Source organism: Salvelinus sp. IW2-2015, linkage group LG17 (assembly GCF_002910315.2).
Source record: "Salvelinus sp. IW2-2015 linkage group LG17, ASM291031v2, whole genome shotgun sequence".
Taxonomy (NCBI): Eukaryota; Metazoa; Chordata; class Actinopteri; order Salmoniformes; family Salmonidae; genus Salvelinus; species Salvelinus sp. IW2-2015.
In genome coordinates this window covers 14,541,545-14,561,357 of record NC_036857.1, presented here as the reverse complement: position 1 = coordinate 14,561,357, position 19,813 = coordinate 14,541,545, and the positions used below count along the sequence as shown (strand labels likewise).

The following is a 19,813-nucleotide window of genomic DNA, read 5'->3' as shown; positions in this document are numbered from 1 at the left end:
ATTGCTGTGACATCATAAAGAGTGCATTATTCTGGAATGTCAATTATTTAGTGAAACTCAATTGTTGAAAACCCTGAGACAACAACAAACCAACCATATGGCTTAATGTTAGTCATGGGAAGTACTTCGCCGCAGGGCAGCAATACCAACATGATGAAGGTATCTTCAGAGGCCTGGTATGTGTATTGAGTGATAAGATTTCTGTCTAGCCATTTACACTGAGGATCATCATTTTGTAAATGTTTATCACAATTGTCTGCATAAATAACTTTGCTTCCAGGTCCCCTACTGATGGAGACAAGCACAAACAAAATGTACCACAGGTATAGTGTAAAGACCACTTGTGCGTTACAGACCCTTCTACTGTATTCTTCTTGGTCTGATTGTCTGGTTGTGAGAGATGTAGTACTGTTATTCCTTCTATCCCGTCCCTTGTTGTGTAGCCGACTGCTGGCAGCGGGTGCACCAAGAGTGACTCCCCTGAGGAGGGAGAGAAGAAGAACCAGGGACGTGTGGAGGACCAGATAAACGAGGAGCACCTTCAACGGATTGAGGCCATGTTCCATGAAGCAGACACCGACGGAGGGGGAGGTACATAGATTTCGTACCTCTCATCCACACCCCATCTCCTGTTGATCCAGTTCTGATAGAGAAATCCACTAGCTTGACGTCTTGTCTATATGCGGTAGAAATGAACCTGGAGACAAGGGTACCGTTCTGATGTCTCACTCCTCATGAAATTCTCTTGACTATAGCAGTGCCATCGCTGTGCTCATTTTCAACACCGTCTGAAGATACGTTGTGGAATGATCAGAAATACAACCATGGTTCAACACTATTATCCTAATGACCCTCTTTTCTCCTCTCTTTCTCTCCCTCGCTGAAAGGATTGGATATGGAAGAGTTTCGTGAGGCAATCAAGAAGATCATGGGTGACATTGATGATGAAGATGTGGACATTATCTTTATGAAGGTGGACACCAACTGTGACGGCGGTGTGGACTGGGTGGGTGTCTGTCGGGCCAAGCTGGTAGTTTTCAGGACCGTAAAACAAAGGCTTTTTATATTTCTCAGGGTATGGGTTAATGGGTACACGGTGGTGCGTAATTGGGACTAGGGGGATGAAAAGAGTCAAATTACATCCTTCCTCGGGCTTTTTACATGTTCCGGTGGGTGTGTCCCAAAGAGTGACACTCGTCTCGCACAGTGAGCCCCCTCTGCCTCAAACCCCCAGCTGCCACCCCAAACCATTATTTATGATGATCGCTCCCCTGTTACTAGACAGAGGGCCAGACCAGGGATGTCTGTGTGCTGAGACAGAGGGTGACTGTGGTGGGAATCTCTTATCTAAATGCCTGAAGACTGAATAACCCCAATATTGTTAAAACTCCACCTTTCTCCACATACTTAATGGCTGCATCCAAAATGAAGGCACAGAAATGCACACCTGCTTAGAAGAGGTGCTGGCTAATAGAGTAGAACACTTGAAAAAGAAAAGCAGAGCTGCACATTCAACGTAGCGTTTGATCTGAAGCTATTGTGTTTTTGCTATCATAAGTGTTTGTAGGCTTATGTAGCCAAATTGTATTTATGATCACATGTTATCCATTCATGACTTATGTCTATTGACATCTGTAAATCAACCAATGAAATCAAGCCACAGCTAGCTTTGATTATGGACACCGGTGTGTGCGTGTGTGTGTCCTTTCAAACTATATAAACTAGTGATCTGCAGTGTTTGTCATTATACTCTGATGAAGACAGCTTGGCTGTCGGAACATTGGTTATAAAATGATTGCGTCTGAGCTCCTTGAGTGCGATGCACTCAAAATGAGTGCATCCAAAATGACACACTATTCCCTACTCTCTCTAGCGCACATGTGGGGAATAGGGTGCCATTTCTTATTCGCCTTTGGACATACAGTAGCTCATGATGTGTGCCTGTCTGCCTGTAGGATGAGTATCTAAACTACATGCTGCTGGAGTACAGGGAGAAGGACTCCCTACAGAAGCAGAACCGTCCCCTCTACTTCCCCAAACCTCTAAAGATTGTCCCTGTGTAAGTGCTCTCTCACTTGGATCCTATTCATTACGGCACACCGTAGCAAAACGTTTTGCAATGGAAAACAAAAACAAGCATTTCTTATTGGAAAAGTCCAAGCAGTCCCTCTGTGTTTCAGTCCATTAATTCGACCCTGGGTTAGGTGTGTTGTCATGGTACGGTGCCATGACTGGGAGACCGGAGAAGGATGGGATGCTACTGCTGTATGTGAGACGAGTGATGGCTCTCCGATAGACATGGATGGTTCCTATTATCGTTGGCTAGGACGTTGGCTAGGACGTTGGCTAGGACAACTACTCCTCAGTTGTATGTGTGTGGAGAGGGTGAAAGAGATGATTTGCATATAACAGCGCCTTTTGTAGTTTCACATGTAAATTATTCAAAGGGTCCAAGGATTTTTGCCATGAATCTCCCATACTTTCTAACCCCCACTCTTTACACCCACGCCCTTTGCATTCTTCTGTTCTCTCAAGTGTATGCTTTCTTTCCTATTCTCTGTCTGTAGGGGTTGTGTGTGTGTGGCCATGCATGCATCCCCCTGTCTGTGTCAATGACTCATGTCCATGGATGACACATCACTGCTACTCTCCTTACTCACGGTGTGTCTATCTGAGATCACTGGCATCCAGTCCCCGGGGGTCTATTTCTGACTGTAGGAGACATGGATATAGGCAGTCTATAAATATCACCAGAGAATGGCTAAGATAATGTCATTTAATGGAATCGTTGGAGATCAGGTCTTTAGAAATATTGCAGCTTGCCACTTTTTTTCTCATATATATTTGACAAACAAAATACTCTGAATCCTAAATGTCCAATAATCCACACAGGTTTTGTTCTTTGACTGATGTCTTGGTGGTTTGTGAGGTCTGTGTCGTTTCTGTCTGGTTCTCTGCAGTGCCCACTGTGAGCCCATCGTTCGGCTGCAGTTCTACCCCTTCCAGACCCCCCAGGCAGAGAAGAACGGGGGGCAGGGCAGGGCCGTGCCCAAAACCCGCGCCCAGCTGGGACGCTACCTGTCTGTCAGCCGAGATGGCATCCTCAACTACTGGAGCGAGAGGTTCAAACTGACACGCACTGTCAACGTGAGTGTGTCTGTGTGTGCACGCCACTGTGTGTGTACAAGTGCATCTTTGTGTGTGCGCGCACTTAAAACACCAGAGTACTTCCCTTCAGAGGTTAGACTGAGGAGAGAGGAATTCAGTGCATTGCATGGTAGGATGAAAAAACATGAATTGAGTCGATGCTGCTCTTCCATAGAGATGGATGGATGTCCTGTCACCACCTAGTCTATTTTAAAGTTGGCCACAATGACTCATCCATGGATATAAAGTAGACACCTGCCATGGCAATAAATCAGAGCGGCATAGTTCAGCTCCACGGGGACAGGTGGTGCCACACATCACCCGTCTGATTGGGCGGGCCACTGAGGACACCGAAGGCGGATTGCCTCGTCTCTCCATGGGTCTGTTAAAACCACTGCTTCTGTAAAGGCTGACCAAGATTACCAACATCTCAATATATCTAAACCCTCTGAATCTTGCATGGGATGCTATCTCTGTAATGTGATCCAGAAGACCTATGCACCAAGCAGGTGTTTTACTTAAACCTTGTTACATGGGATTAGTGGTCTATACACAGTATACACAGAGTATACAAAACATTAAGAACAGCTGCTCTTTCCATGACAGACTGACCAGATGAATCCAGGTGAAAGCTATGATCCCTTATTGATGTCACCTGTTAAATCCACTTCAGTCAGTGTAGACTGTAGAGGAAGGGGAGGAGACCGGTTAAAGAAGGATTTTTAAGCCTTGAGAAAATTGAGACATGGATTGTGTATGTGTGCCCATTCAGAGGGTGAATGGGCAAGACTTCTATTTAAGTGCATTTTGAACAGAGTATGGTAGTAGGTGCCAGGTTTGTGTCAACAACTGCMAAGCTGCTGTTTTCTTTCATGCTCAACAGTTTCTTRTGTGTATCAAGAATTGGCCCACCACCCAAAAGACATCCAGCCAACTTGACACAACTGTGGGAGTCAACATGGGCCATCATCCCTTTTGGAGTACCACCCTCATGGAGTCTGTTTCTGAGCGTTTGAGCAGACACATGCACATGTGTGGCCTGCTGGAGGTCATTTTGCATGGCTCTGGCAGTTCTCCTCCTTGCACAAAGGCGGAGGTAGCGGTCCTGCTGCTGGGTTGTTGCCCTCCTACGGCCTCCTCCACGTCTCCTGATGTACTGGCATGTCTCCTGGTAGCGCCTCCATGCTCTGGACACTACGCTGACAGACACAGCAAACCTTCTTGCGCTCGCATTGATGTGCCATCCTGGATGAGCTGCACTACCTGAGCCACTTGTGTGGGTTGTAGACTCCGTCTCATGCTACCACTAGAGTGAAAGCACCGCCAGCATTCAAAAGTGACCAAAACATCAGCCAGGAAGCATAGGAACTGAGAAGTGGTCTGTGGTCACCACCTGCAGAACCACTCCTTTATTGGGGGTGTCTTGCTAATTGCCTATAATTTCCACCTTTTTGTCTATTCCATATGCACAACAGCATGTGATATTTATTGTCAATCAGTGTTGCTTCCTAAGTGGACAGTTTGATTTCACAGAAGTGTGATTGACTTGGAGTTACAGTGTTCCCTTTATTTTTTTGAGCAGTGTATATATATATATATGTACACTACCGTTCAAAAGTTCACTTAGAAATGTCCTTATTTTTGAAAGACAAGCACTTTGTTATATATATATATATATATTATTTTTCCCCCATTTAAAATAACATCCAATTGATCAGAAATAGTGTAAACATTGTTAATGTTGTAAATGCCCAGCAACAGCCCCAAAACATCACTGCTCTAGAGGAGATCTGCATGGAGGAATGGGCCAAAATACCAGCAACAGTGTGTGAAAACCTTGTGAAGACTTACAGAAAACGTTTGACCTCTGTCATTGCCAACAAAGGGTATATAACAAAGTATTGAGAAACTTTTGTTATTGACCAAATACTTATTTTCCACCATAATTTGCAAATAAATTCATTAAAAATCCTACAATGTGATTTTCTGGATTTTTTTTCTCATTTTGTCTGTCATAGTTGAAGTGTACCTATGATGAAAATTACAGGCCTCTCATCTTTTTAAGTGGGAGAACTTGCACAATTGGTGGCTGACTAAATACTTTTTTGCCCCACTGTATGTGTGGTTCTAGTGGTCTACTGACTTTTGATCTTCCTCCTCTGTCTGTCCTCTATCAGTTGGACCAGCTGAAACGAGCCCCCCCCTCCACCTCCATCCAACAGATCTGGGTAACCGACATGATCTGCTTGAGCAACCTTAACCTCCTGGCCATCGCCTCCACTGGACGAGACGTTGGTGTGTATGCATGTGTAGAGCCTGCAGCAAGTGCATGTGAGGGTGTGTCTGTAAGAATTGTAATTAACCCTGAACAAAACCATGAACCAAATCAGACCAGATTCGGTAGTAGCAATTTAACATCCCTTGCTTTCACTTTGTATAGCTTTAGACATTATTTGATGTGTTTCTCTGTGTATTATGCCTGTCTGTGTGTTAGAGTTTTATGACATCAGCGCCAGCAAGTGTGACATTGTATTCTCTCTGACTGGACTGGAGGGCTACGCGGTTGTCATGGATTACTGGTAGGGCATTGGCAAGTGCATTGGATTTCCTGGCACCAGCTAGTCTAGTAACTTATATTACTGATAGGGCAATGGCTATGTTTTTAGATTACAGATAGGCAGTGGTGGAAAGTACCTAATTGTCATACTTGAGTAAAAGTAAAGATACCTTAATAAAAAATTACTCAAGTGAAAGTCACCCAGTAAAATACTACTTGAGTAAAAGTCCTAAAAGTATTTTGGTTTTAAATATATTTAAGTATCAAAAGTGAATAATTGCTAAAATATACTTAAGTGTCAAAAGTAAGTGTAAATAATTTCAGATTCCTTATATTAAGCAAACCAGATGGCACAATGTTCTTGTTTTTAAATTTACTGATAGCCAGGGGCACACTCCAACACTCAGACACAATTTAAAATGAAGCATTTGTGTTTAGGGATTCTGCCAGATAAAAGACGGTAGGGATGACCATGGATATTCTCTTGATGTGTATGATTTGGACCATTTTGCTGTCCTGCTAAGCATTTCTAAATGTAACGAGTACTGTTGGGTGTCAAGGAAAATGTATGGAGTAAAAAGTACAGATACCCCAAAAAACAACTTAAGTAGTGCTTGTAAGTATTTTTACATAAGTACTTTACACCACTGCTGATAGGGCATTGGCTAGGACTTTCAATTACTGGTATGACATTGGCTATAGGGCATCACACATTTAGATAAAACATCAGGTCAGTCGACGGGAGGATCTGTTAACGATACATTTTGTTGTGTATGGCTAATTTCCCACACTGTCTGTCTGTCTATATGTCTGTCCAGGTCAGATGGAACCAAAGCAGTGTTTTCGATAGGGGACATTGAGGGTTATGTGTCTGTCTTCATCTCCAGTGATGTGCTCCAGTATGGACTGTTCAACAGCGGGGCCTTTAAGTCTGGTACTAACCCTCCCTGTCCTGATCCAACACTCCCTTCACTGTACATTATCAAACCCTTCACTGCACATTATCAAACCCTTTCTCTTCACCTTATGATGGTTCTCAGCTAGTTGGGTGGATGGTTACCCTCTCTCTCTGTCTCAGGGGGGAATTGCCGCATCCCTGTCCCAGCTCTGTTGAAGAACACCTCCAAGTATTTCCTGTGTTTCAAAGTGGTACGTTACTCTACAAAGGCAATTATTCTGGTCAGTCTAAGAGCAGGAATCTGTGCATGGTTTTGTTATAGCCCAGCAGTAACACTTGATTCAAATATTTAACTAATTAAGGTCTTCACTTTACTTACAATTATGCTGAATTAGGGTCTGTTACTGTAGGCTTTTGAATGAATGTCTACCCACCAGTAGATCTTTAGGACTGGAATGAAGATTTGGGTGGACGGTAACCCTCTCTCCTGCTCCAGAGTTTTGCAGAGATGTAAAGGATTTGATGAAAATAACGTTAATGATAAGGTCTCTATTTTTTATAATAGTCAACACAGTTTTACGTCTGTTGGAGAGGAAGGAAAAAGAAATGGATGACAACAGCATTGTGAGAGATGGAGAAGGGGATGGGGTTATGGAGAGAGTGTCTCTACCTCTGTGATGGATCAGTCTGTCACAAAGGGACTGTCCCATTACCCATCTGTGACCCTGGGGACATATCACTTGACTAATACATACTAATCAGGTCGAAGATGATAGTCTGCTTGTCAGGGGGGAGCCTGGGCTGGAAGATGGACTGATTGACTTCAGTAGACCTCATACTTCCATTAGACCACATGTGCCTTCATTTCCCTCTCAGCAGCCTTTATTACACTACTCTATTGCCTATTTATTACTTTGGTCTCTTATTTTATCAGTATCCCACCTTTTTCACGCCATTACTGTATCTCTTCTTTTCATGGCTCTGTGCCACCCCCCCAGGCCCTGCACAATAACTGGTGCCATCAGATCCGCTTTCTACCGGAGTTAAACGCTGTCGCCACCTGCTGTGCATCTGACCAAACTTCCATGGTTCTCACCACTGTGCCCCACTCTCAGAAGGCTAAAATCCAGTACGTTCCCCATGCCCTGCACACAGTGCATGTTCCTACATAGTGGTCCAGGAACTCTCTCTTCTATCTTATTCCACTCACACATATCTGTATCTCTGTCGACCTTACAGAGGAACAGGGCCCATATTCACAAAGCGTTTTTGAGTGCTGATCTAGGATCAGCTGCCCTTTAAAAGTCCTACTTTTAAGACACTGAACATTTTTAAGAGCCCTGATTGTTACAGTAGCATTTTGCTCATTTTCACAAAAGTACTAAATGTTTAGGAATACAATTTGTTTCTAAAAATACTACATGTTTAGGAATACAATTTGTTTCCAAAAGTACTAAATGTTTAGGAATACAATTTGTTTCCAAAAGTACTAAATGTTTAGGAATACAATTTGTTTCCAAAAGTACTAAATGTTTAGGAATACAATTTGTTTCCAAAAGTGACTGTGTGCTTTCTCCATCATAGCAACTCATTCTTTCAGCTGAGGAAGGGAATCCTCTGCTTTGACTACTCTCCCGAGTTTAACATTCTGGGTAAGAGATTGATTAGGATGAATCCTCCTTCATTAAAGTCTAATAATAAGGCAATTAGTAATTTGCGTTATTTTCGTGCAAAAATATCAGCAGTCTTTTTTTCACCACCTGCATTTTTGTTTCTTACATTTTTTTTTACTGTCAAATCTTTACTTTGTGTAGATAAATGAATTACAAAGTTAAAAGAAGGGTTGTGTTTTGAATGTGAATCCCTGTCATAGTGACTGGAGGCTTTGACCGCATTGTGAGGATATGGAACCCCTACGTGAACAACTGTGCCACCTCTCAGATGAAGGGCCACTCCACAGCCATCACACACATCGTGGTCAACAGCAGCGACAACAAGATCATCAGCATCTCCAAGGACAAGGTCTGTCTGGGGACAAACCTGATCTACGGTCTCTGGTTCCTCGGTGATCAGGATTACTAGAAATCATGTTATGAGAAATGTGATGAGCAAGAATTGCCATGAATGTAAGAGAAGCACTGCTTGATTTCACGCACATGATCACACTGTTTTCTTTCCTATTCTCTGTTTGTGTCTCAGAATGTGCGTGTGTGGGACCTGCAGGACTGTGCCTGTCTCCAGAACATCCACTCCAGGAATGTGACCATGAGTCGCTTCCCTATCTCAAGTGTCCACTACAACAGAGACACCAACACCCTGGTGCTGGCCACCTTTCTGGTAGGCTCCCCACCTTGTTCATTCACATACTGTAGGACACATAAAAGGGGACTGATTGAAGTAATCAAAGCCCTAGGAAGATTAGCGCTGGCTAAGTGGTCYGCTAATGGGCATCGAGGAAGCCATGCAAATGCGATTTATCGTCTCACACAAATATGTTACAGCTACTCTAGCATCAACAGCTATGCTTTTTTTTGCCTATTATAACGGCAATCTTTGTGCAGATAGGGGTTCTACATGGAGTGGTGGATGATGTGGATACTGTTCACAAGCTGCAGACATCACATGAGCAGCCCCTGTGTACAGCTCTCTATAACACCAACTTCAAACAGGTAAGTTGTTGGGTATACTCTAAAACACCAGGTGGCTGGATGAATGAACAAATAACTAATTCATTAAGAGATGAAAGAACAATGTTCTGTCCCATTTGAACCCCAATGTGTCTGCCTTCTCTCTGTTCCAGGTAGTGAGTGGCTGTCATAACGGCGTGGTGAGTGTGTGGGAAATCCTGACTGGGGAGAAGGTCATGCAATTCCAGACATCCCCGGAGAAGGCGGTGGAGGTAACGGCCATGACGTTTGACGGGCCCAAGCGCCGCCTCATCACGGGGTCCAAGGATGGTAGCCTGCGCCTGTGGAACTTCAACAACGGAGCGCTGCTAGCTACACTCCCCATATTGAATGATAACGAGGTAGAAGTTACGCCCAACTACAGATCAGGGATCAGTAGCTAGCCTACCTTCTTTCAGCCTTATCCAATAGGGGGATAAGAAAATCTGACCCTGCTCTTTTTCCAGGTGACGGGGGTCATTTACATCAACCAAAGGATATATGTGTCCGGCTGGAGCAAAAGGGTCATGTGGTACTTGTGAGTACACCTCCCATCGACACCATGTGTCATTAAAGTCTGCAGGGTTAAATGTATACTGAGCAATGTGATGACATCATACACTGCGGAACAACTTCATGCTGGATGATGTTGTATTGCTGAGTGTACCTTTTTAAGGCTCCTCTGATGGAGTGTGGTTGTTGCTGTGGCTGCYAGGGATGTGAAGGAGGATATGGAGATGGAGTACCGTATCTGGAACCAGTACCATGCCGAGGATATCTACTCCATGCATGCCCACGGCAACAAGATGCTTGTGACCGCCTCCTACAGTGGTGACATCATCGTATGGAACATCGACTCGGGGCGAGCCTTCTGCCGCTTCAACGCCTGCGAGAGTTCGCGACCACTGCTGCCCAATCGGGTGAGGGGATAGTGATCATACTTACTTTTTGACCAATCCCCTAGAACAGGGGGTTTCAAACTGGGGTCCATGGCCCCCTAGGGTGCGCGGCGGTACTGCAGGGGGTCAGCGTAATTTTTTAAATATTTGTTTTATTATTTGGAGAAAAAGCATTATTTTATGAATATTGCTAGCTACAACAGAATGYCATTTTTATGTCTGCATCCAGTATGAAGGAAGTTATATGTAGTTTCACGAGCCAATGCTAACTAGCGTTAGCACAATTAATTAAAATCTACAGAAACAGTTAACATGCCAAAATCTCGAATTATCCGTCTAATATGGAGGAAATTGGTCACTAATAAAAAAGAAATTCTTCTGCATAGAACATTCTTAGGTGGCCAGTTTAAATGGTAATTTTCAGTGTTAACTTAAACGACCAAACCAGATAGAAAGCATCCAGAAAAGATATTGAACTATATATATTATTTTATAATACCATTTTTGAGAACTAACAATGCATACTATTGTAGGACTTTAAAACTGCAAAATTGTCTCTCAGCTCTATGCCAAACTGTGTAGAATTGCTGGATGTTAGCTTCAAAACTGCAAAATATTTTCTCAGCTGCCAAGATACCTTTCTAGCTAATAGGTTATGTTAGAGTTTACACTTCCTCTTCCAATTAAGTGTGTGGAGGTCAAAATAATGAAACTCTATTCATTTTAAAATGTTGATTACTTCTACTTGCCATTATCATTCACCTGATAATCAATCAAATGTATTTATAAAGCCCTTTTTACATCAGCTGAAGTCAAAGTGCTGTACAGAAACCCAGCCTAAAACCCAAACAGCAAGCAATGCAGATGTAGAAGCATGGTGGCTAGAAAAAACTCCCTAGAAAGGCAGAAACCTAGAGAAGAACCAGGCTCTGAGGGGTGGCCAGGCCTCTTCTGGCTGTGCCGGGTTGAGATTTATAACCGTACATGGACAAGATGTTCAAACATTCATAGATGACCAGCCGGGTATTATAATAATCATCATAATAATAGCACCTCAGGAGTAAATGTCAGTTGGCTTTTTATAGCCGAGCATTCAGTGTGAGAGACAGCAGGTGCGGTAGAGAGAGAGAGTCGAAAACAGCAGGTCAGGGACAAGGTAGCACGTCCGGTGAACAGGTCAGGGTTCCATAGCCGCAGGCTACAAGACGCAAGTTTATTTATATTTTGCTAACATATGATGGGGGTCCCTGGGTTGCCAGTTTGCCTGGGCAGGGGGTCCCTGGGCAAGTAAAGTTTGAAAACCCCTATGCTAGAAGGCTAAATGATCATGTTTTTGTTGCCCAATCCTGCCTTCCAGGTGATTGACAGGTCAGCTTTTGACAGATTTGAGGCGTCAGAGTCTAAGAGCTCGTTTGATGAGAGCGAATGGACAGATTCATCAGAGTACAGAGGGGAGGCCACAGTCTCCCATTCCAGCCAGGGGGTCTCAGTGGGGCCCGGTGCACCCCCACCTCRTCCCACCTCTCCTCAGGAGGACAAGGACAGCTCTTGCAGCAGCCCCCCTGAGATGATCCAGGTGAGACATTCTGACCCATAACTGCTGACCAGGGTTAAGATCCATTCATGAAGTGAATTKAAAAAATAAATCGCTGTGTGTTTTCAATGAGAATGTATTATTTGCCTGAATTGAAAACTGAATTGACCTCAACCCTGCTTCTAACCCTCCCTTTGGCTTCTCTCTTAGTTGATATTTGACCTTGTTTGACCCCACCAGGAGGAGTCAGGCACTGAGAAAGAAAATGAGAGAACTCATCAGAAGAAGTCGCCAAAGCAGCGGCACAAGAGCGGCAAACCTCAGCCATTCAGTGCAAAAGAGTTAGAGAAACCCAGACTGGCTGTGGAGAAGGTATGGGCTAATGGACCARTCAGTGAGAGTCTGTGGACGCAGCATTGGACACCCTCAGACACTGAGCAATATTCCCACGACATCAGAGCAGATCAGGTCACAATGATGTAACAAGTACCAACAAAGTGGTTGAACACACACAAATCCCCTCCTTCACTTCCTCGCTCCCTCAGGCTCTTTTCCTGGGAACCAGGGAGCGGAGCCCTGACACAGCCATCCTGCTGACCAGTGCAGCTGACGGCTATGTGTACGCCTGGTCCATCCACCACCTGGGGGGACTGCTGGGAAAGTTCCGGGCGGTCCACTCCGAGGACACGGCCATCAGCACCATGTCTACTGATCTGCAAGACCAGATGCTGCTAACTGGGGACAGCACCGGCTACATCATGGTTGGTCAGAAGAATCGTAGAGGATTAGTAGCGCAGACGTTCCCATATCAGAATATTACGATATATGAGAATATGGTTGTTTAGCTGCTAGCAGACGCTTATCTGAAGCAACTTGCAGTTAACACTTTCTATCCCCCTCCCCAGCTGTGGGACATAGAGAGGTACTGCTTCTGTATGCAAGGGGAGCGGGAGGGGATGGCCCCTCTGGAAAAGGCCGTTCATCTGCCCAGCCTCATCCCCAGGTACTGTAAGGTGACTGGGCCTCGCAGGATGAAGGTGGAGAAGAGAACCGAGGTGCAGCATAGAGAGAGAACATACTAGAGTAACACGTCATAAACCTTTCTAGCATTCTAATTTGGTGGGTGAGAGTAGGATGAGATAGATGGTTACAAAATCAGTCATGTTCTGTATGGCACACTGTAGTGAAATGTTTTGCAACAGAAGACCGATATCAGTGTTACGCAAGTTTCTGTAGCACATCCTCCATTTTAAAAAGTTTTCTCTGCTTCGTGCCTACCGCACACAACCCTGTTCAGACAAATTTTACATGTTGATTTCAGTGGCTTTCTGGGAAATAAATATTGAAAATGCATAGCAACAAATCCATTGTTGCTTTCTCACTGACTAATTATTATACACTGAGTGTACAAAACATTAAGAACACCTTCCTAATATTGAGTTGCACCCTCTTTTGCCCTCTACAAGGTGTCAAAAGTGTTCCACTGGGTTGCTGGCCCATGTTTACTCCAATGCTTCCCATAGTTGTGTCAAGTTGGCTGAATGTCCTTTGGGTGGTGGACCATTCTTGATACACATGGGAAACTGTTGAGCATGAAAAACCCAGCAACGTTGCAGTTCTTGACACAAACCAGTGCACATGGCACCTACTACCATAAAGGCACTTAAAAGGCACTTAAATATTTTGTCTTGCTCATTCACCCTCTGAATGCCACACATACACAATCCAATATTTCAATTGTCTCAAGGTTTAAAAATCCTTCTTTAACCGGTCTCCTCTCCTTCATCTACACTGTCATGGAAAGAGCATTTGTTCATAATATTTTATACACTCAGTGTACATGGATATATTATTTTCACCACATTATCCATTTCATTCCAATCAAAGAGGATTGTAGAGTTTATAACCCTGTCTCATTTATTMATTAATTCTTCACGGTTTCCACTTGTCCAGGTGGTGGATGGCTGGAGCGTCTCCCTCACCCCTCCGCCCCTCCTCAGCTCCTGGCGGGGTCACCTGAAGGGCATCGTTAGTCTGGAGTACGTGGAACGTTTCCGCCTCATTGTCACCGCCAGCCTGGATTGTAACGTGCGACTGTGGACCATCGCTGGCAGCTACATAGGTGTGGTGCTCTCATATGGGCCTGTTGCGGTCTCATTTTTATGTTTGACCAGATGCTCTTATCCAGAGCGACTTCAGGAGTAATTAGGGTTAAGTGCCTTGCTCAAGGGCACATCAAAAGTTTTTTCACTTAGTCGGCTCTGGGATTCGACTCGGCAACCTTTCGATTACTGGCCCAACGCTCTTAACCACTAGTGTACCTGCTGCCCTGTGTGCTCTTGTTTCAAAAGCACCTAGATGAAAATTGTATCATTTCAAATCAAGTTTTATTTGACACATGGTCCGTAACAGTGAAATGCTTTTAGGACAGTGGGGGTCTTGCTATCAGTCTTTTTTTATTTATTTTAATTTTTTKGATTGAATCACATCTGTACAGTCAAATATAATCACAATACAATGTTTGAGCTATCAGTCATAATAGAGGATGGATGCGCAAGTCTGGTTGGAGGCTGGTTGGAGGCTAGGGTAGAGGTAATGTCAAGCTAACTAGAAGTGTTTCCTTCAGGCACATTTGGCCAGGCCCAGTGGTGTGTGGGAGACCACCATGCCTTCCCCTGGGAACTGCCAGTGGACCTGAGGAGGGTTGGCTCCTGCCAGACCCTCAAAGTGCTCAACCAGGGAACACAACCCCACTGGAAGTAAGTCTCAAACCCGAAAGGGCAAAGTGAAACCTGGGAGTTTTTGGTCTCACTGTGACTCCTCTATTGTGAGTGCATTGCTGAGCCATTGGTTTTTGACTTAAACATGTCCTACTATACAGTAAGCCTACATGCTTTTTAAATGTATTGTATTGTGTGTTGTGCCTCTATGGTTTTAMATTTCTAATGCTGCACACATTGCCCACCTGTGACGATAAAGATTTACTGAACTGAGTCCAAAAAACTAAACAGCTGTGCCAAGCGTATCCTGGAGACACTGACCCAGCAGAAGCTCCGGCATACAGCCATGGCCAGCACTGCCTCTGACCTGCAGGAGCTGGTGCCAACCGACCCACGAATCGCCCAGTACAGCAACGACCAGATCGAGGAGACCTGGCAGCACTGGCAAGAGAAGGGCAAACAGGTGAGAGGCAGGAGGATGACAACGGGGTACTGGATAGTGGGGATACATACAGTGGGGAGAACAAGTATTTGACACACTGCCGATTTTGCAGGTTTTCCTACTTACAAAGCATGTAGAGGTCTGTAATTTTTATCATAGGTACACTTCAACTGTGAGAGACGGAATCTAAAACAAAAATCCAGAAAATCACATTGTATGATTTTTAAGTAATTCATTTGCATTTTATTGCATGACATAAGTATTTGATACATCAGAAAAGCAGAACTTAATATTTGTACAGAACCTTTGTTTGCAATTACAGAGATCATACGTTTCCTGTAGTTCTTGACCAGGTTTGCACACACTGCAACAGGAATTTTGGCCCACTCCTCCATACAGACCTTCTCCAGATCCTTCAGGTTTCGGGGCTGTCACTGGGCAATACGGACTTTCAGCTCCCTCCAAAGATTTTCTATTGGGTTCAGGTCTGGAGACTGGCTAGGCCACTCCAGGACCTTGAGATGCTTCTTACGGAGCCCACTCCTTAGTTGCCCTGGCGTGTGTTTCGGGTCGTTGTCATGCTGGAAGACCCAGCCACGACCCATCTTCAATGCTCTTACTGAGGGAAGGAGGTTGTTGGCCAAGATCTCGCGATACATGGCCCATCCATCCTCCCCTCAATACGGTGCAGTCGTCCTGTCCCCGTTGCAGAAAAGCATCCCCAAAGAATGATGTTTCCACCTCCATGCTTCACGGTTGGGATGGTGTCTTGGGGTTGTACGCTCCTTCTTCTTCCTCCAAACACGGCGAGTGGAGTTTAGACCAAAAGCTCTATTTTGTCTCATCAGACCACATGACCTTCTCCCATTCCTCCTCTGGATCATCCAGATGGTCATTGGCAAACTTCAGATGGGCCTGGACATGCGCTGGCTTGAGCAGGGGGACCTTGCGTGCGCTGCAGGATTTTATCCATGACGCGTAGTGTGTTACTAATGGTTTTCTTTGAGACTGTGGTCCAGCTCTCTTCAGGTCATTGACCAGGTCCTGCCGTTGTAGTTCTGGGCTGATCCCTCACCTTCCTCATGATCATTGATGCCCCACGAGGTGAGATTTTGCATGGAGCCCCAGACCGAGGGTGATTGACCGTCATCTTGAACATCTTCCATTTTCTATAATTGCGCCAACAGTTGTTGCCTTCTCACCAAGCTGCTTGCCTATTGTCCTGTAGCCCATCCCAGCCTTGTGCAGGTCTACAATTTTAACCCTGATGTCCTTACACAGCTCTCTGGTCTTGGCCATTGTGGAGAGGTTGGAGTCTGTTTGATTGAGTGTGTGGACAGGTGTATTTTATACAGGTAACGAGTTCAAACAGGTGCAGTTAATACAGATAATGAGTGGAGAACAGGAGGGCTTCTAAAGAAAAACTACACACGTCTGTTGGAGACTGGAAATTCTTACTGGTTGGTAGGTGATCAAATACTTATGTCATGCAATAAAATGCAAATTAATTACTTAAAAATCATACAATGTGATTTTCTGGATTTTTGTTTTTAGATTCCGTCTCTCACAGTTGAAGTGTACCTATGATAAAAATTACAGACCTCTACATGCTTTGTAAGTAGGAAAACCTGCAAAATCGGCAGTGTATCAAATACTTGTTCTCCCCACTGTAGGTGCTCCATATATATGGCCAGCTATATCACATTGAATTGTTAGTTCCACAATCTTACTTTCAAATCTTTGTGGTTATATTGTTCAAATTAATCAAGTTTAATTTGAATGTTATATAGCACTGTAAAGTGTGGTTGGGTTTAGGTGTGAGAGAGCATTACTTACTAATCTATATGTTGTATTTCCCCTGCAGACGAGTGCCATCCTGGGGCTTGCCTACAAGCAGAAAGTGAGGCACCGGCCCTCCTGTCCCCTGGACCTCCAGGTGTCCTTTAGCAGCCGAGAGCAGGTGGGTGCTTCCCATTTTTACCATGACCATCTCCTTGTTCCTCCGCATGAGACTATTAGGGTTGGGGTAAATTCCACAAATTCAATTCTTATTCAATTACCTCCCAGCTGTCACTTAACGTTCTGAGAACCGTATGTTTCTTAGAGCTTGGTGAGCGTGTGGTTATCCTATGGTTATTTTGCATACAACCTTCCCACAGCATTCTGGGAATAGTGCAGGATACCCAGCTAGCACATAACGTTCTGAGAACCATATGTTTCATAGGTGGGAATTTTGGTACTTCAAAACAAATATAATTTTATTTGTTACGTCGAATACAACAGGTGTAGACTTTACTGTGAAATGCTTACTTACGTGCCCTTTCCCAACAATGCAGAGTTAAAAAATAGTAACACAATAAAATAACGAGWCTATATTCAAGGAGTACCGGTACCGAGTCAATATGCAGGGGTAAGAGGTAGATGTAATACAGTAAATGCAATGTTATCAACACATGGAAACCATGTATTTGATAGCATTCCGCTCCAGCCATTACCATGAGCCTGTCCTCCCCAATTAAGATGCCACCAACCTCTTGTGACAGGTAGGTAGGGGTAGGCAATCAGGTTTGATAATAAACAGAGTAACAGCAGCATATGTGAAAGAGTGTGTGCGTGCATGTGGCGTCAATATGTGTGCGTGGGTGGGTGTGTGTGTGTTGGAGTGTCAGTGTAGTATGTGGGTAGAGTCCAGTGAGTCTGCATAGAGCCGGTGCAAGAGAGTCAGTGCAAATAAAAAGGGGGTCAATGCAAATATTCCGGGAAGCCATTTGATTAACTGTTGAGCAGCCTTATGGCTTGGGGGTAGAAGCTATTCAGGAGCCTTTTGGTCCCAGACTTGGTGCTCCAGTACCGCTTGCTTCAGCATAACGTTTCCTTGTGGTTCTATTTTAAAGTAATGTTCTCATTGTTCTGAGAACATTTAAGAAACAACGTTTTTCTGTGGGAATTTCAGTACTTCAGCAGGTTTCCTCGTGGTTCTATTTAAAGTCATGTTGTCAGAACATTAAGAACTTTCCATAAAAAGAACATTCTAAGAATGCGATTTAAAAACATGCATTCCATTCTCAGCATCAACAAAACACTCTATCCTCCATCTTAAGTGTGTTTGCTGCGCCCACTAATTTGCCACGCCTCATCTTAGAGTGCTTATTTCCTTTTGAAATGGGGTCTGTTTTGAGTAGATTAAAATGAACAGCTTTGTATGAATTTTAAAAACACCATCCTGGTGGCACAGTGGACTAATTCCAGGTATATAGAAGAGATCATAGGTTTGAATCTCACTGACACGTGCCACAATAAAAAATAAATGTGTTTGCATGATTAATGCATAAGCAAATTAATTTATGTATCCTATCTGTGCTTGGAGTGCAAAACAGTTAACCCAAACAAAGTTAGCAGTGTTATTAAGTCTTATTGAAACATTCAGTGAAAGTTAAGTTATTCAAAAACCTTCAAATAACTTATAATTTCTGTTTTCAGAACGTTAAAACTTTCCAGGAAAACATTCTGGGAACCATAGTAAAATGTTCTGACTTCCCTGCAACCTACAAATGAATGTTCCCAGAACAGGCAAAACATCCATTCTCAGAACGTTTAAAAAAACGTTCAGTTTCACCGGTTAGGAAACGTATGGCTTCGCTCCCTGAAACAATGGGAATCCAAAAACKTGCGTTCCCACAACTTTCAAGAAACCAAATGTGCTAGCTGGGCTCTCCCTGGAAATTCCATTTAATTAACTTAAAATTCCAGGTCAGTCTTTAAATTCAGAGATAATTAATTTCCTCTCAATTCCAATGTTGGGTCAATTCAAATAATTAAATTCCCAATTCAATATCCCCGACAATTCCACAAATCCCAATTTGAATTAAATTCCCTCAGGCTTTCAGGCTGATCATGTCACTGTTCAGAATGCCTAGCTGGAAATATATAAAAACATGTTGAAATTATTTAACACCTGCAGTGAATTTTTTTTATACTAAGGTCATTAATTCCAATTACTGGGAAATGTACAAATATTCAATTCCAAAGGTTAAATGTTTTTCCCAATTCAAGCAGTCTAATTTAAATTCCATAACTTGATGATTGTTAATTTGAATTGAATTCAATGTGAATTCTCCACTTCATTAGTGAATTCAACAATTGAATTTCTAATTAAACTGGAATTGACCCCAACCCTGGAGGATTTACCTCATAATGTAACATTATATACAGCAAGACTCAATGCTTGTCATAGATGTAAAGCCTCACAGGAGACACAAATACTAATTTTGTGTGTATTCAGCTCCTACTCTAACATTTTTCATTGTCCATTGCAGCTACGGGTGTACAAGTCGATGCCCTGCACATCCCTGCTGCCCATCATCCAGCCTCCGGTACCTGAGTTACTGAAGGAGCAGCAGCAGAAGACCCAGGACGGGGCTGACATGCTGGGCAAGCAGAAGAGGAACAACAAGCGTGGCGCTCATGTACGCTTYAGCTCGGCCAAAGGGGCGCGCAGGAAGTCTATTGCTCCCAAACAGCAGATCAGGGGAGGCAGCAGCATCGCCTAGGGAACTGAGTAGCTGTGATTGTGGCAGTGTCCATTGGTTTTACCTGTTATTTCTCCCTGTTTCTAAATTAACTGTTTCAATACACAATTTGTGTAATTACTGTCATGTTATTAAATTGTTTTAATTGGCACCAGTTTCACTGTCTACCACACAGTGGTGACAACCTTCGAGTGGACTTAGGGCTATCAGTTATCTCCAGTGGCATCCTCTTTATGACCTCATTAACACAAAACACTGACCCCTGGAGATGCATGCTCACACACTCTGCATTGTTGGGGCCAATAAGTAAGCATTTCACTTTAACTCCACCTGTTGTTTACAAAGCATGTGACAAATACAATTTGATTTGCACACATACCCACACACACACCTGATGAGAGGAAAGTTTATCAACAAAAAT

General features: G+C 43.7%; 1 protein-coding gene across 1 annotated transcript; it reads left to right on the top strand.

Moving 5' to 3' along the window:
• The first annotated feature begins 114 nt into the window (after window positions 1-114).
• On the top strand, window positions 115-19,491 carry LOC111976893 (WD repeat-containing protein on Y chromosome-like). Its single transcript, XM_070448150.1, has 25 exons — window positions 115-159; window positions 444-591; window positions 888-1,006; window positions 1,956-2,059; window positions 2,961-3,147; window positions 5,325-5,442; window positions 5,642-5,726; window positions 6,523-6,634; window positions 6,773-6,853; window positions 7,601-7,731; window positions 8,187-8,254; window positions 8,476-8,624; window positions 8,802-8,939; window positions 9,164-9,271; window positions 9,403-9,630; window positions 9,736-9,806; window positions 9,984-10,188; window positions 11,525-11,743; window positions 11,942-12,073; window positions 12,247-12,462; window positions 12,607-12,756; window positions 13,655-13,823; window positions 14,328-14,460; window positions 14,713-14,884; window positions 19,255-19,491. Exons 1-25 carry the CDS (start codon window positions 115-117, stop codon window positions 19,411-19,413), a joined length of 3,447 nt encoding a protein of 1,148 aa, XP_070304251.1. The 3' UTR covers window positions 19,414-19,491.
• The last annotated feature ends 322 nt before the right edge of the window (window positions 19,492-19,813 follow it).